Source organism: Sitodiplosis mosellana, unplaced genomic scaffold (assembly GCF_009176505.1).
Source record: "Sitodiplosis mosellana isolate CC-2019 unplaced genomic scaffold, AAFC_SMos_1.0 Smas_scaffold_6162, whole genome shotgun sequence".
Classification (NCBI taxonomy): Eukaryota; Metazoa; Arthropoda; class Insecta; order Diptera; family Cecidomyiidae; genus Sitodiplosis; species Sitodiplosis mosellana.
This window is the reverse complement of record NW_022601403.1, coordinates 433,864-448,290: the sequence shown is the minus strand read 5'-3', so window position 1 is coordinate 448,290 and position 14,427 is coordinate 433,864. Positions and strand designations below refer to the sequence as shown.

The 14,427-nt window shown below is 35.0% G+C and overlaps 3 protein-coding genes across 5 annotated transcripts in view; 1 reads left to right on the top strand and 2 right to left on the bottom strand.

Annotated features, from left to right (window-relative positions):
- Positions 1–72: 72 nt before the first annotated feature.
- On the top strand, positions 73–1,518 carry LOC129574281 (cytosolic Fe-S cluster assembly factor NUBP1 homolog). Its single transcript, XM_055456070.1, has 2 exons — positions 73–829; positions 1,023–1,518. Exons 1-2 carry the CDS (start codon positions 359–361, stop codon positions 1,494–1,496), a joined length of 945 nt encoding a protein of 314 aa, XP_055312045.1. The 5' UTR covers positions 73–358; the 3' UTR covers positions 1,497–1,518.
- A 177-nt stretch (positions 1,519–1,695) lies between these two features.
- On the bottom strand, positions 1,696–2,583 carry LOC129574282 (uncharacterized protein B0285.3-like). The gene is made up of 2 exons (XM_055456071.1): positions 2,178–2,583; positions 1,696–1,916 (listed from the first exon to the last, which is right to left on the bottom strand). The coding sequence occupies exons 1-2, from the start codon at positions 2,493–2,495 to the stop codon at positions 1,710–1,712; spliced, it is 525 nt and encodes a 174-aa protein (XP_055312046.1). The 5' UTR covers positions 2,496–2,583; the 3' UTR covers positions 1,696–1,709.
- A 2,575-nt stretch (positions 2,584–5,158) lies between these two features.
- LOC129574469 (glucose dehydrogenase [FAD, quinone]-like) overlaps positions 5,159–14,427 on the bottom strand; it is an 81,686-nt gene continuing 72,417 nt past the window's right edge. Inside the window, exons 1-8 of one of the 3 annotated variants that reach the window (XM_055456536.1) lie at positions 11,228–11,287; positions 9,818–10,034; positions 9,621–9,754; positions 9,417–9,562; positions 8,847–9,357; positions 8,066–8,753; positions 7,880–7,994; positions 5,159–5,338 (exon numbers count right to left, since the gene is read on the bottom strand). In XM_055456536.1, coding sequence (XP_055312511.1) covers positions 5,248–5,338; positions 7,880–7,994; positions 8,066–8,753; positions 8,847–9,357; positions 9,417–9,562; positions 9,621–9,754; positions 9,818–9,980 — 1,848 coding nt within the window. In that variant the 5' untranslated portion in view covers positions 9,981–10,034; positions 11,228–11,287 and the 3' untranslated portion in view covers positions 5,159–5,247. Of the gene's footprint in view, positions 5,339–7,879; positions 7,995–8,065; positions 8,754–8,846; positions 9,358–9,416; positions 9,563–9,620; positions 9,755–9,817; positions 10,035–11,227; positions 11,288–14,427 lie in introns of those variants that run through there. The other 2 variants (XM_055456535.1, XM_055456537.1) reach the window with 2 other exon arrangements.

Below are 14,427 nucleotides of genomic sequence, written 5' to 3'. Positions count from 1 at the left end.
TTTTTTTTCTTCTTTCACCTCTTCTATCCAATTTGACAGTGTATTGACGGTTTTGACTGAAATACGACAGATAGCGCGCACATTCATTGCCTTTTTATTTTGATTAGATAAAAACACGCACTTTTGAACACTCATAGTTTTGACGGGATTGGGTTTAATTTATTTTTTTTATTGTTGTTTTTCTGCGGTCAGGATAAGCAACTACTTCAATTGATTTCGTTAAAGAAGAAAAAAAAATCAAATAAAGGCAAAAATACGTGAACTTTCTCTTTGAACAAGTGTTTTTTGTTTGAAAAAACCAATTTTCGGCTTAAAAAAGTTTCCATCAAAAAGCTGATTGTATCGCTGCTACAAAAAGATGTCAGACATTCCAGAAAATGCGGCTGAACATTGCCCGGGGACGCAGAGTAATGATGCGGGCAAGGCATCAGCGTGTGCTGGTTGCCCCAATCAGAATTTGTGTGCAAGCGGAGCGACACAAGGACCTGATCCAGCCATTGAACTGGTGAAAGAACGATTGGCCGAGGTGAAAAACAAATTGCTTGTTCTGTCGGGAAAGGGTGGTGTCGGCAAAAGTACGGTCACATCGATGTTGGCCCGTGCCATGGCACTGCGATATCCAGAGAAAAACTTTGCCGTTTTAGATATTGACATTTGTGGACCGTCACAGCCGCGAATGTTTGGCGTTTTGAATGAACAAATCCATCAGTCTGGTTCCGGTTGGTCGCCGGTGTTTATCGATGAAAATCTGTCATTGATGTCGATTGGCTTTTTGCTGGGCAGTCAAGATGAAGCCATTATTTGGAGAGGACCCAAGAAAAATGGAATGGTGAGGCAAAAGTCGAGACAATTTAATAAAATCCTTTGGTATCAATGGAACAAGTGTTTTTGAGATACCAAACGATTTCATTGATAGAAATAAAGTAAAAAAAATATAGTCGATTTCTATTTAGATCAAGAGTTCAATTATTGGAAGAAAATCTTAAGTTCAAGTGAACCATTTTTACTCATTTAATCCACAGATTCGTCAATTTCTGAGTGAAGTCGACTGGGGTAAATTGGACTGTTTAATCGTCGATACACCACCCGGCACATCCGATGAACACTTGGCCGCTGTTAACTACCTCAGTCAAACCGGTAACTGGGGTGCTGTTGTTGTGACCACACCACAGGAAATATCATTGCTGGACGTTCGAAAGGAGATAAATTTTTGTAAAAAAGTTAAAATGCCCATCGTGGGTGTCATCGAAAATATGAAAGGTTTTGTCTGTCCGAAATGCACAGCCAAATCGGACATTTTCCCAGCGACAACTGGTGGAGCAGCTGGAATGTGCAAAGAAATGAATGTGAATATGCTGGCCGAATTGCCACTCGATCCACAAATTTCGCGGGCCTGTGATCAAGGAACAAATTTCATTGAAGAATTTGCCAAATCGGACGCCACCAAAGCCTTAAACCAAGCCGTTGACGGAATTATGAACTTTTTCCAGGAATAATACGTCTTGTCATGAATTACTCATAGAACAGTCGAAGACAGTTTTTTTTAGGTGTTCGATTTTTTCGACAAATAATTTCACTTTTCAAGAATTTATTTTTGTTTCTGTAATTAGATTTAACTTTTGGTTAATGTCGAAAGACATGTAAATAAAAACATATAAATTTCGTTTGTATGAAAATATCGTCTAATTTATTATTATTGACTTAAAACTCTAAGACTCGGCCGCTACTTCACACGCTTCGCTTTTGCTTGGTGGCGGTTCAAGTGTGCTGTCGGGCAGAGTTGTGCCATTAAATTTGTGACATTGCGCCCATGGGTCTTCGAGCATACTTTGATGGACATATTGCTGAATTGGTGCATCTTTGAAATTATGGCCACCGCCGCCACCTCCACCTCGGTGATTATGGCCACCGAATTTCTGCAATGAAACAATTAAATTAGTATCAAATGAAACATTCAACAAATCAATATCAAACACCAAATCGATTCATTTTCAAATTAATCGAACATTTTCATCGAAATTGAACATATGCACCCAGAATTCAGGAGCTACATGAAATGCCGATGACATTATTCAGAGACCAAAAACCGAGAAAAAAAGTCCAAGAACATCCTGAATAAAGTCAATAAAAACCAAAAAAAAAAAAAAAATAAATTGTCGATCCATCCTCTTACTCACTTTGAACTGATTAAAATTGCGTTGATTCTGATACTGGTTCATGTGGTTGGGTCGACCGCGAAATCCTCTGTCGAATCTCTGTTGATAGCCACCGACTGGGCTGCTAAAATCAGCTGGTGAAAATCCGGCATCGCCATCGTTTCTCGGGCCGCCCATAAATTGATCGCGTCGAAAATTGTGATTTCTCTGGTTGCGATTTCGATTGTACGGACGATACTGAAAGTTGTTTCGCACATTTTGACCATCCTCATTGTTTCTATTCGAATTGAATGAGAGAAAATCAGAATTTTCGCTTGTACTCTGTGATTCGGAACTCATTTTGTTTTAAAATTCACTTTAATGTTTAGCAAAATGTTCAACTTGAACTTCAGTTTTGTTTTTATTTGCTCGCCGAAGTGACACTTTAGAATCGGTTTGTCAGAGTGTCGACTGTCATGCGCTCTCGTGCTTCGAATTACCATTATTAGCCACTACATGTTGCCATTACTTTTCTATAGATGGCGATAGTGAGTCTGCAACATTCACATCGATTTGAAATAATTTAATCGATTAAATTGCCTTAACATATGATACTCAAGCAAATGCGATGCGCTTTCATTTTTAGAATAAGCTTCAATCCGTTTTGTGCGTGCACGACATCGATTATGATTAATTTGAGAGCTCAAACGATTAATTTAAGAATCATTAGACAAGATATTTTGAAGGTGAAAAGAAAACAATTTCGGATGTTTTCACATATTTGGAGAAAATTTGCCTAAAGCGAAGGAAATTTTGAAGGAAAAAATACGAAAGAAACAAATGCGAATGAACCGAAATTTCGAATTTAAAAGAAAGAACTGCAACTGAAACTGACATTTGTAAGTAATTTAAGACGTGGTTGCGAAGAAATTCAGAAGGTTATTTTTCTTTTCAAGCGATTTGTTCATTGTCATTCCAGAGATTTTGTCTAAATAGCAACGATAATAATCGGTCGAAAGAAAATGTAATTACTTGGGTCGGGCTGAATAGCGCGTGTTTTTCACTTAAACGGTCACCAACACAATGCTCGTTCGTAGCGTACTTGCCGTATTCAACTGTTTGTTGTCTATTGTCGACCTTATTGAATCATCAGTCTGATGTGGATTGAACTTGTCGAGTGATTATCAACAAATAATTATACGACTGATTCAAAAGAATGATTAAGAATTCAGTTCCTGGGATGTCTGTATAACAGAAATCACTTGATTGCAAAGGAAATGAACGGAAATTTCTTCTAGGCCCCTCGTAATCGATACAATAGAATCAAAAATACTGAATACGAAACTAAACGGTGTAGGAGTAGTAAACAATAGATTCGTAGCATATTGTTTTATTCATTGAATAGTTAAAGTGTAAACCTTAGACGTTGCTCAAGCCAGGCAACAGAAAAAAAAGTCGATGGGAAACACAGATACGATTATATTTATTCAAATTCTTAATCAGCTTCAAATAATTTATCAAAACGATTAGCATCGAAATGCAAACAACTTTTAACACGCTTTTACAGCTATTTACTAACTAATTCGAACCATTCAACAAAGCCTGAAATATTCATTGCGAATTATTCACTATTTTTATACTGTTTTGGGATTGTCGATGACAATTTTATGTGAAAATTGGAAATCGATGCGGATTTTAAGGCGGATCGATACCAAAATTGAGTAATAAATTAAGAAAAATGCGGAAAAAAGGTGAGAAAAAATGTTTAACGAGAAAAAATAAACGGAGAAAAAGAAGTACAAAGGTCATTTAAGGGATCAAAAAAAAAACCTTGAAAAAGGGAAAGAATCATAAATAAATGAACAGAGGCTGCATATTTGCTGCTCAGCAGGCCTGAGCTGAGCTGAATTTGCTAACTCAGGCGCCTGAATCGGTATTTTAACGCAATTACGGTGCAAAATTGTCATTGGCAATGGCAATGACTCATTGCTAGCTGGCACCCACCTTATAATAATTGATAAGCAACGTGGGTGCCAGCTAGAAAAGACAATTTTGCACCGTAAGTGCGCTAAAATACCGATTCAGGCGCCTGAGTTAGCAAATTTGGCACAGCTCAGGCCTTCTTAGCAGCAAATATGCAGCCTCTGTAAATGAATGAATGATGATATTGTATTCAGAGACTGATGAACGTAGGAATAGAGGTAGACCTCGTAGACGTTATATAAACTCAACTCTGTTGTTGTTATGATGATATTGGAATTAGAAAAAAAATTCATTTTCAAATGAAACGTCGAAGGAAAATTCCAAATTCAGGAGCATTTCAGCTTTTTTCCCAAAACAAACTTGGTTTGGAATAGAAATAAAATTGTTTCAAACGATTCGTTTGAATGCTTGAAAATTGAGTTGAGAGCATACGGTATGCTGCAGTGCATACCCAAGAAAAGATTTGAAAATTGAGGCAACTCCGAAGGCGAGTTTGGAAAAAATAACAAATCCAGCCCACACTTATGGCATTTTTTATGCATTTTACCGAATTCCCAATTTTTTCTCTTCAAAAACTAAGGCAGTTGGGATTGATTTTAAGGCGTTTCTCCATTTTATAATTCGAATGGCAATCATTTACTAATAAAATTAGAAAATTTTGATCAGTTTTGACAAAATTTGAGAATATCGTTGATTATTATAAGTAAAACCATCATAAAATCTCTTTGTAATAAGCTTCTCATTCTTCGTGATCGTCGCAAAGCATAAATCGAAGAAGCGCCCAGCAATGCGGGCGCCTTCCCGCTAGTACAATTACAAAATTACACGATTCTATTCATCATTCTCAAGGTCATTCGCGTAAAGTGACAAGCACAATTTTTCAGAATTAGATTCGTTAGTTGGCTGAGATTCACCAGCAAGTTATACTGTTGAAATAGAATCAGCATCACAATTGTTGTGCGTATAGGTACGACATGCAGGCATAACTGGTGATCGTAACCAACACTTTAATTATTATATTATTTATGAAATAATATTCTTGTGCTCGGACGTGTTTTTTTTCTTCTAATTTTTAATGTAAAATTTTTGTTAAAGCTATTGTAAGTTTCACGAGTACGGTTGTGAGTCATCATCCCCATGTTTTCTTAATATGATCAGCTGCCTTTTCGGCAATCATAACAGTTGGAGCAGTTGTGTGTCCCGTAGTAATGGATGGAAAACTAAAAAATCGAAATGAAACAATGATTCAAAGCAGAAAAGAAATGAGACATCTATATATTAATCTACAAATGCAAAGTTGGTGGTACACTTTTGACCAACTTATGCTCAACCGATTTGGATGACATAGGTACCATTCGAAAGGTCTCCGAGCGTAGATGTGCACAAAGCCATAAAACACTCACTTTTGACATTTGAGACATGAGTTATGGCCGTTTGAGTGATGATGAGTTTTCCCCATATAAAATGTATGGGAGTTCACTCAAACGGCCATAACTCCGGTTGTATGTGTCGTATGTGAGTGTTTTTTGGCTTTAATCGCATCTACGCGTGATTATCTTTCGAATGGTACTTATGCCGTTCAAATCGGTTGAATGGAAGTTGCTCATTTTGTGAAAAAATAATGAAATGATCGTTCTACGCATACAGCACAAGTCAAGTGCTGTTTGAGCTGTACTGTATGTATGAACGGTGCGGCCGTGTGGGAAAGTCTTTTGCGTGTTGTTCTGAGGGTCTGGGGTTCGATTTATTATGTGGTCAAAAACTTTTTTTTCTTTTATTTTTAATTTTTTATGTTTATTTTGAAAAAGTATTGCTATTTTGTGTATATTTTCATGTTAAATTTTTTTTTCATTATTTGAAATGGTTTAATTGTGTTTTTTTTATTTTGAAAATGAAATTCAATAGAATCTATGTTTTTGCGGTTGTATACGCTGAAATGATTGATTCTTTTGTAATTTTGTTGAAGAAAAATTTTTTGTGGTGTTTTTCTATGAAAAAAAATTAAATTTTGTTATTATTTAATAAAACAAATGGAAAAAAAGCAAAAAAATAACTTCCACCCGCCACTCCCCAAGCTGTGTTCCGAACCTCAAACCTTTTAATTTCAACGTATGCGTTATCCATACGGCCACACTGCCGTTATATATTCGTGGGTCCAAATGGTATTTGATTTAGCTTATAGAATGAATGCGGTAGCATAGCAGAACAGCATTACACAGTAGACATGTCTGTACATGTTTATTTGTTCGGCTGTTCGTTTTGCTGTTGTGTGGTTGTGCTGTGATGTAGAAAAGAAAACAAATCCACATAGTTTCGATAACTTCCACATCTTCACAGTTTCAAACATCTTCGAAAATCTTCACAGTTTTTACGTGAGAAATTCCCCTAGGGAGATAGAACAAAGCTAAACTTAAAACCACAACAAATACATGCTTCTTATTGAGCCGTAAATAGAGATACAGTGTGTAAAAGAATGAGAAAATTATGGAATTGAATGGAAATACTGTATGTGTTTTGTCTGGGAAATGGAATGATTTTTTTTTATTGAAATAATAAGAATTATAATTTCACTTTTTGTGATGTTCCATTTTGAAATATTAATGAGCGACTATGGGAGCCAAAAGTCGATGATGTGATCCAAATCACCCAATACACATTGTAGAAATTCCACCATTTCTCTTCTTGACAGTCGTGTAACGTAGGTTCTTTCTGCTGCAATTGTGATAGCAGCAACGTGGCAAGGAACCCTCATTTGCTCTGTCAGCGCAAGCACTTCCAATTCATTTTGTTGTTGTGTCAACAGTGGTGCAACACGGACCGTGAATTTGAGAAATATGATTCGTTTTTCCATTTCATCGATCAGTTTGCGTTCATCACTCTCCCATTTGTCCATGTCTGTGATTGAAAATACGTAGCTGGTGAATCGAGTGGAAACACCGCATTTCTTTGACACAATTCCAATCGGTCGTTGCATCGTGCCTAACAAGTGAATAAAACACGTGATACGAACAACGAAAAAAATGACTTCATATTTTTCGATTTGTTGAAGGAAATTTTAATTTGTTTCCATACTCACTGAATAATTTCACCATTTATTTTCTGAAATTTTCGCTGTGAAATTCGCAATATTCTTTCGTTGTTTGTTTTCGTTTTTTGTTCATTTGCTCTTGACAGCAGTGATATATACAATGTTTCAGTTCGGTCGCTGAAATGTACAGCATATAAACTGTTGAGACAGTCGAATGAGAGAGAGTATTGAGAAAGAGTTCGATTTGTGTGCACTGCAATGAATAACGTTTTTTGCTCCTCTTTGTGTGCGTGCGCAGATATACAGACTAAACAGAGAGACAATGTTTTGAGCTGCACACGAATGTTCTCTGTGACACACTGTGACACATTCGTAAACACTATGAATCACAAAGAGAAGCATCCATCTCCGACATTTTTTTCATTTCGCATTTTCTACATCGCTATCGTTTCTATTTATTGTGTGACGTCAGTGTTTCACACAAAGTCATTTCTATTCCTGTGAATTGCACGGCATTTTATAGCATATGTATGAAAGGAATGGATGAATTTTTTACTTTCCTTTGTGTGCGTGCACAGATATACATGATTGAAAGAGTCGAATGTTTTGTGTGGAGGGAAAGAGAAATTGGCGAAACTATTAATAATTAATTATATAAAATATTAATAGTAATTTTTTTGTTTGTGTGGTCAAATTTTGACCACGGGCGAGCCTAGTAATTAATTAAACTTACACACTGGAATCAACAATTCGGAGACGATCAATACCCTTGACGCGGAGTTCTGGATCAACGACAGCGGTTGCATCGTTTGCCGCTCCCATTTTACAAGTGCCAACATGATGGTAACCTAAGCCAATGATAATAATGGTTGTAAATCAAGCAAAGAGCAGGAATATATTTTTGAAGTGTCATGCATACCAGCCGCTGCCAATTGTTGGATATAGCATTGCCAATAATCATCTGTGTTGTATTCGTATTTACTATCGCATGCTAGCAATGGGATTCGAACTGGTTTTGCTCCATACTTCTGGAAAGCTTTAGTTTGAGAGTAAGCATGTTGGTCTTTAACAGCCTTTGCAAAATTGATAAGATCATTTTGTTTGTCAAAGTAATTGGGATCGATGATTGGATGGTTGTATGGATTGGTTCCATTCAATTTGATTGTTCCATGTGATTCTGGTTGTAAGTAGAAGATAAATGTGGCAAGAATGTCGTGTTCAATATTCGCATCGAAAACTGCTTGAAATGCACTTGCATTCAAGCTTACAACATGAATAAAGCCGGCTAGATCGGAAGTATTTTTAGCGAAAGTAATGTAAATATTCTCATGGTTTGGATATTGAACCGTTGGTTCTGTGTTCAAAAACGAAGCTATTCCAAGTTGATTGGCATACGGCCCACGTTTATGAATGGCCAATTGATAAGTATAATCGAGAGCATCGGTAGCTGATGCTTCGTCGGCAACACCATCGGCTTGGGTAAAAACTAGAACACACACATGATCTTGAAGATTTTTACCAACTGGTAGATTTTGTTTAACAGGAATATTGTGTGCATTCAATTCTTCAGCCGGTCCGACGCCAGATAGCATCAGCAACTTTGGGCTCTGAAAGGAAAATGAGAAGAAATGAATGAAACCGAACATTGAAATAATTGTTCTAAAATCTAAGCTTGGCTTTTTTATGAATAATCTACTCACTTCAATTACACCGGCTGATAGAATCACCTCCTTGGATGCAGTTGCTGTATATGATTTTCCATTGTAATCGATATTAACTCCAGTCGCTGTATTTGCTGGATCGATCAAAATCTTCGTAACATATGACTCCTTCATGACAAAAAGATTTGAACGATTTTGTACCGGATTGATGAAGGCTGTGGCTGAGCTTTCACGTCGTCCATTTGCTGCCATGAATTGCAGACTAGTAATTCCCAACTCGTTTGCACCATTTGGATCTTCATTGATGGGCACACCTCGTTCAATCGCCGCATCGATGAACAGTTGATATGCAGATGTTACATTTCCCAAGAAGCTCACTTGCATCGGACCTGAGCCGCTGTGGTATTGCGATGAATTACCTTGTAAAAATGGTTCATGCAAATTGTGTTCCGACTTTTTGAAGTATTTCAATACGCTGTCATAATCCCAACCAACACAACCGTTGGCTGCCCATTTATTGTAGTTATCACGGTCACCGCGCGAATAATACCTTTTACAATAGAACACATTTAATACATTAACAAACCAAATTAATTACAAAATCCATACATTCCATTCATGCTAGTAGTTCCACCCAACATTTTACCACGGGAAATTGGACACAAGCCTGAGTTGCTTAGACAAGCACGCGTCGCGTACGATGAATACAGATAATCGACCTGCGAATGTGACAAAGAACCAAAAAGACCAGGTACCTTTTGATCGGAATGGATTAATTAATTTTGGAACATACAAAATGACAAAAGTGCTCACATCCGATTCAAGGGGTGGATTTCCGCCAGCTTCAATTAGCAACACTTTATAATTTGGATTTTCACTCAATCGACCAGCAACCACGGAGCCACCAGCACCAGAGCCGACAATAATGAAGTCAAAATTCAGAGCGTCTATATTTCGATAGAAAGAAAAAGTTTATTACACCGACATTTCATGAAAATTCATCATTTTACCGCCGTCAAATGTCGGAGATTTTGCATAATTTTTGGGAAATTTATCATGGTCTGAATAAATGGCACATTGAGCGGCTAAAATTGTGCGGACCAATGAAGCAAACAATGAATCGGCAGCACCAACACTATTGGTTACACAGTGTAATCCTTCACATGCACTCATTTTTTTGGTATTTTATTTGTATCAATCACAAAATTGTTTCCAATAGAACAAAATCTGTGGAAGAATCGAAAAAAAAATAAAAAATCATTTTGATAAAGAAAATTAGACTTGATTGCACTTTTTGTGTGTAAATAAATATTTGTGTTTCAATATGTTCATTGTTCAATCAGTATCAATAAACGGAAATTATTTATTGCGCATATGTCTATAGATTTACAGGCATTAACATACCAATGTTATTAATTATTAACATATTATCAACGGGGCGTTAATAACTCAAACATAACATATTATAAAATTAATAAGATTCTACGATATTATTAACATATTATCTTATTATTAATAAGATCGCCATTTTATTAAAAAGTTAATAATAAGATGGATCATTAATAAGATAATCTTATTAAAATATTAATAGGTTCCAGTTATTAAAAAAATAATAACGATATTATTAAAATACTAATAAGAAAATCGGATTTTATTAGCCATCACCTACTAACTCTTTTTTTCTTCTCTTCTAATAACCTTAAAATGTAACAAGAATTTGATAAAAACTGTATAATGAATATAATGAAGAAAAAGCCAATTGCAATCGACAAAAAAACAACAAATTTTTGGTCCTAAAAATGTACATATATGGACTGGTTAATTATTTATATACCATAATATGTAATGATTAAAGAAATAAATCTTTATATTGTTCCGTGTATAGTGTGGTCATAAATTGTAAAGTCATTTAAATTAGTAAATCTCAATCATTGTACAATATGTAAGCATGAAGAAACCAAATAAATAATAATAAAAATAATTAACGAATTTTTTTCGGTCCGAATGTTGATTTTTTCTTTACAAATTTTTTGAAAGTTTCATACTAAAAATATGTCAAATATTGTCAGATGCATTTTTCTTCAAGATTTCGTCGTCTGACGATATTTGATATGTTTTTAGTATGAAACTTTAGAAAAATTTGTGAAGAAAAAATCAACATTTGGACCGAAAAAAATTCGTTAATAAAATCCGATTTTCTTATTAATATTTTAATAAGATTATCTTATTAACTTTTTAATAAAATGACGATGTTATTAATAATAAGATAATATGTTAATAATATCGTAGAATCTTATTAATCTAATAATATGTTATGTTTGAGTTATTAGAAATTTTCCGATATTTTGGTTATTAACATATTAATAACATATCGAAAATGTAAAACTATACATATGCCTATTTGTCTTCTCAAAACTAACCGTTATTTAAAGAATAAAAATCCGGCAATCTCTCCTAAGTTGATAGACGGAATGACGATTGTACAAGAGAATCAGTTCCCTATAAAGCTAAAAATTAAAATTCATTGTTCGGAAAGCGTTTAACCCATTTTGGACCGCGATCCTTATTTTGTTTTCAAAATGATTCAAACTTTCAGATATGAATAATATAGTCGAAAAAAGAAGTTTCCACTTTCCAGATCGATAATTTTTTTTCGCACTTAGCCAGAATGAGCAAAAATGTGCTGGTCGTTTTTCCGACCAACGGTCCCTAATGTAATCAAATGTAGGTGAAATTTTGAATTTTTTTAATCCTCAAGAAAGAATGAAAATACATTCATAGAATTAATTTTTACCACGAGGTCGATATGGAGAATGATGACATTGACGATCCTGATTATGAACCTGATGGACTGGTAAATGACGCAGTCAAAAGTCATCTCATTGAACGGTCACCAGATGGAAAAAGTCGTCGATGCAAGCACTGCCACAAACACACAAACCAGATTTGCAAACGTTGCAACATTCACCTACACGCAAAGTGTTTCACACTCTACGAGGCCCACAAATGAATGGAATAATTTATGATGAATTCATTTTTCACTTAATATTAAGTTGAAATAGACATTTCTATTTATTTTTTATCGTTTTATGACTAAACAAATGATTGTCATATCAAATATCAATGTTTTAAAAAGTATCTAAAAAAAATTGATTTCTTCCTCTTTTGATCACATATAGGACCAATGGTCGGATTTCCGACCACCCACGTGCGTAAGCACGTGTACTGCACACAAATCACGAAGTAAATATCGGAAGAGGAATTGTATCTAAAAATATGGTCTTTTTATGAAAGATCTGCATCATTACTTTTGCATTTTTTATTTTCCAAATTTTCTTATCTACTGAGTGAAAAAAGGTCCAAAAAACATCATTTTTTCGTAGCTCGATTTGAAAAACTTGGATTTTTTTTTCCATTTTATTTTGACTCCCAATGGATAGTTCGTCTTTCAAACTTCAATTTAAAAAAAAAAGTAACCAAATTTACCACCTAGGAACTGAGATATCAGTCTGGGAAGCAACGGTCGTTTCACTGGTCGGAAAAACGACCAGCGGGCCAAAATGGGTTAAGCATTTAAAAACGATTTTATAGGCGGAGAGTCTGACACATATTTTGCGACACGTAATATTTGTTCAAATAGACATATAGTTGGAAGACAACTAAAATTACACATTTATTTGAAATGGATTAACTTCTATTCATCACTGTCAAGGTCATTCGCGTAAAGTGACAAGCACAATTTGTCTATCCGAATTGTGTAGATTCGTTGGGTTGAGATTCACCAGCAAGTTATACAATGAGAATAGAATCAGCATCACAATTGAATCATTGCGACAAACAAATTCCCTCAGAATATTTTAGTTTTAAAGTGCATCATAAAGTTTTTTTCATATGGAGTTGTTGTTGTGAACTCTATATGTGAAAAAAAAATCATGTTGCACTTCGAAACTAAAAGGTTCAATTGTTGTGGGTATAGGCACGACATGCAGGCATGATTGTAAAATAGGTACTACCAATAATTATTTTATTATTATTAATAGTTGGTTATTAATAATATTTCAGAAACTAGCTGTTGAGAAATGAGTTCTTGCTGCGGCTGCTTTAGAAAGTTCGACGAAAAACCAACACTCCTATTCAATTTGAATTTGACAACTGATATTGAGTGGAAACACCATCTGGATAAACTAAGGCTAATGATAAAACAATCAAGTAAACTCTCCATTACAAAGACATAGTGAATTCGCATTCGCTTATGTTGGGGGCGCCACCATCGCTCGAGTTCCAAACAAATACATAGAGTTATATAGAACGAATTCCACGCTTTGACGTAAAGGTGTCTCTTACTACGTCTAGCAAAGAAAAACAGAAATATCTGAACGACATATTGTGACATTTACTTTTGTTTTGCTAAGCAAATAGTCAAACTGTTCGTCTCCGGATTTGCCAATTGCGCAGAAGCAATTACTATCACAAAAGTGACAAATTTCGGATCTGAAAAGCCTATTTCCATGTAAAATTGTCCGCTGAACATTTTTGTAGAATTGATCATATGCGTAAGACGATCAGAAATGGGAGTAAATGGCATGCAAAGTAACTTTGACAATAAGCTGAACACTGAAAACGCCGAATTGGTGACCGGTCATATTTTCCCCGGTCATAACTTCTCCCATACAAAGTGAATGGAGAATTTATGGCCAAAATATGGGGAAAAATAATTCCATTTCAGATTTGGACATAACTCCCCCATCAGAAAAAATTTGGTTTGTGAAAATATGTCCAAAAATGAAAAGAAATTATGTCCAAATGCGTATGGACATAATACGACCATCTAGCCCTTTGACATAAAAATCCTCGTTATTTTTATTTAAAATCTATCAATTTTAATTCATTTTCATGATACACCTCGGTAGAGAACGAACCGACCGGAATTTTGGAAATCGGAAAATTGATTTGAACTTTTGTGATAGACATCGGAAAATTGATTTATTAAATTGAAATTTCGACGTCCAGTATTCTTCTGTGCATTTAGCGCCATCACTTTCGTGGGCCTCGACTCATGGACAAATTTGTTTCAATATTTTTTTGATGACCGCTCCTAAAAGAACTCACCAATTGTTGCACTTCAATATTCAAATTTTTTTTTGAAGGTGGCCGAATACTTTTTTGACTGACTGTAGAAATTCTGAATTTTAAAATTTGTCTGAATATTTCAAAACAAACTATATTATTTTCTCACAAATTCAATAACGAATTCAGAAAAATAATAATAACACAAAGCAAATCTGGTTTTTGGAAAAAAAAAAGTTCGAAAAACAATGAGAAAATATAACTTTTTTTAAGCGGTTATAATTTTTTATTGGAACGTCAGACACACATGGTGAATAGTTATAAACCTTCCTCATGAGGTCCCAAACACACCACAAAAAAAGTAATAGATTATCTCCAGCCAATAGCTCAAACATTCGTCACATACTATATATTAACTAACTTGTCTTCTATATATCAAGATAGATATATTTTGTTTATGGGAAGTACAATTTCTGACCAAGATTTGAGTTTCGTTGAGCTTTTCCGAAAAAACACACGTCGATTACTCAAAAAATGTGTTCCTACATAAAAA

What these genes read in the sequence shown, in the direction of transcription:
- LOC129574282 (XM_055456071.1), bottom strand. Translation starts at nt 2,495, where the DNA reads ATGAGTTCCGAATCACAGAGTACAAGCGAAAATTCTGATTTTCTCTCA. An exon ending in GCAATTTTAATCAGTTCAAA is followed by an intron (nt 1,917 to 2,177) that starts GTGAGTAAGAGG and finishes GTTTCATTGCAG; the next exon opens with AAATTCGGTGGCCATAATCA.
- LOC129574281 (XM_055456070.1), top strand. Translation starts at nt 359, where the DNA reads ATGTCAGACATTCCAGAAAATGCGGCTGAACATTGCCCGGGGACGCAG. An exon ending in GACCCAAGAAAAATGGAATG is followed by an intron (nt 830 to 1,022) that starts GTGAGGCAAAAG and finishes TTTAATCCACAG; the next exon opens with ATTCGTCAATTTCTGAGTGA.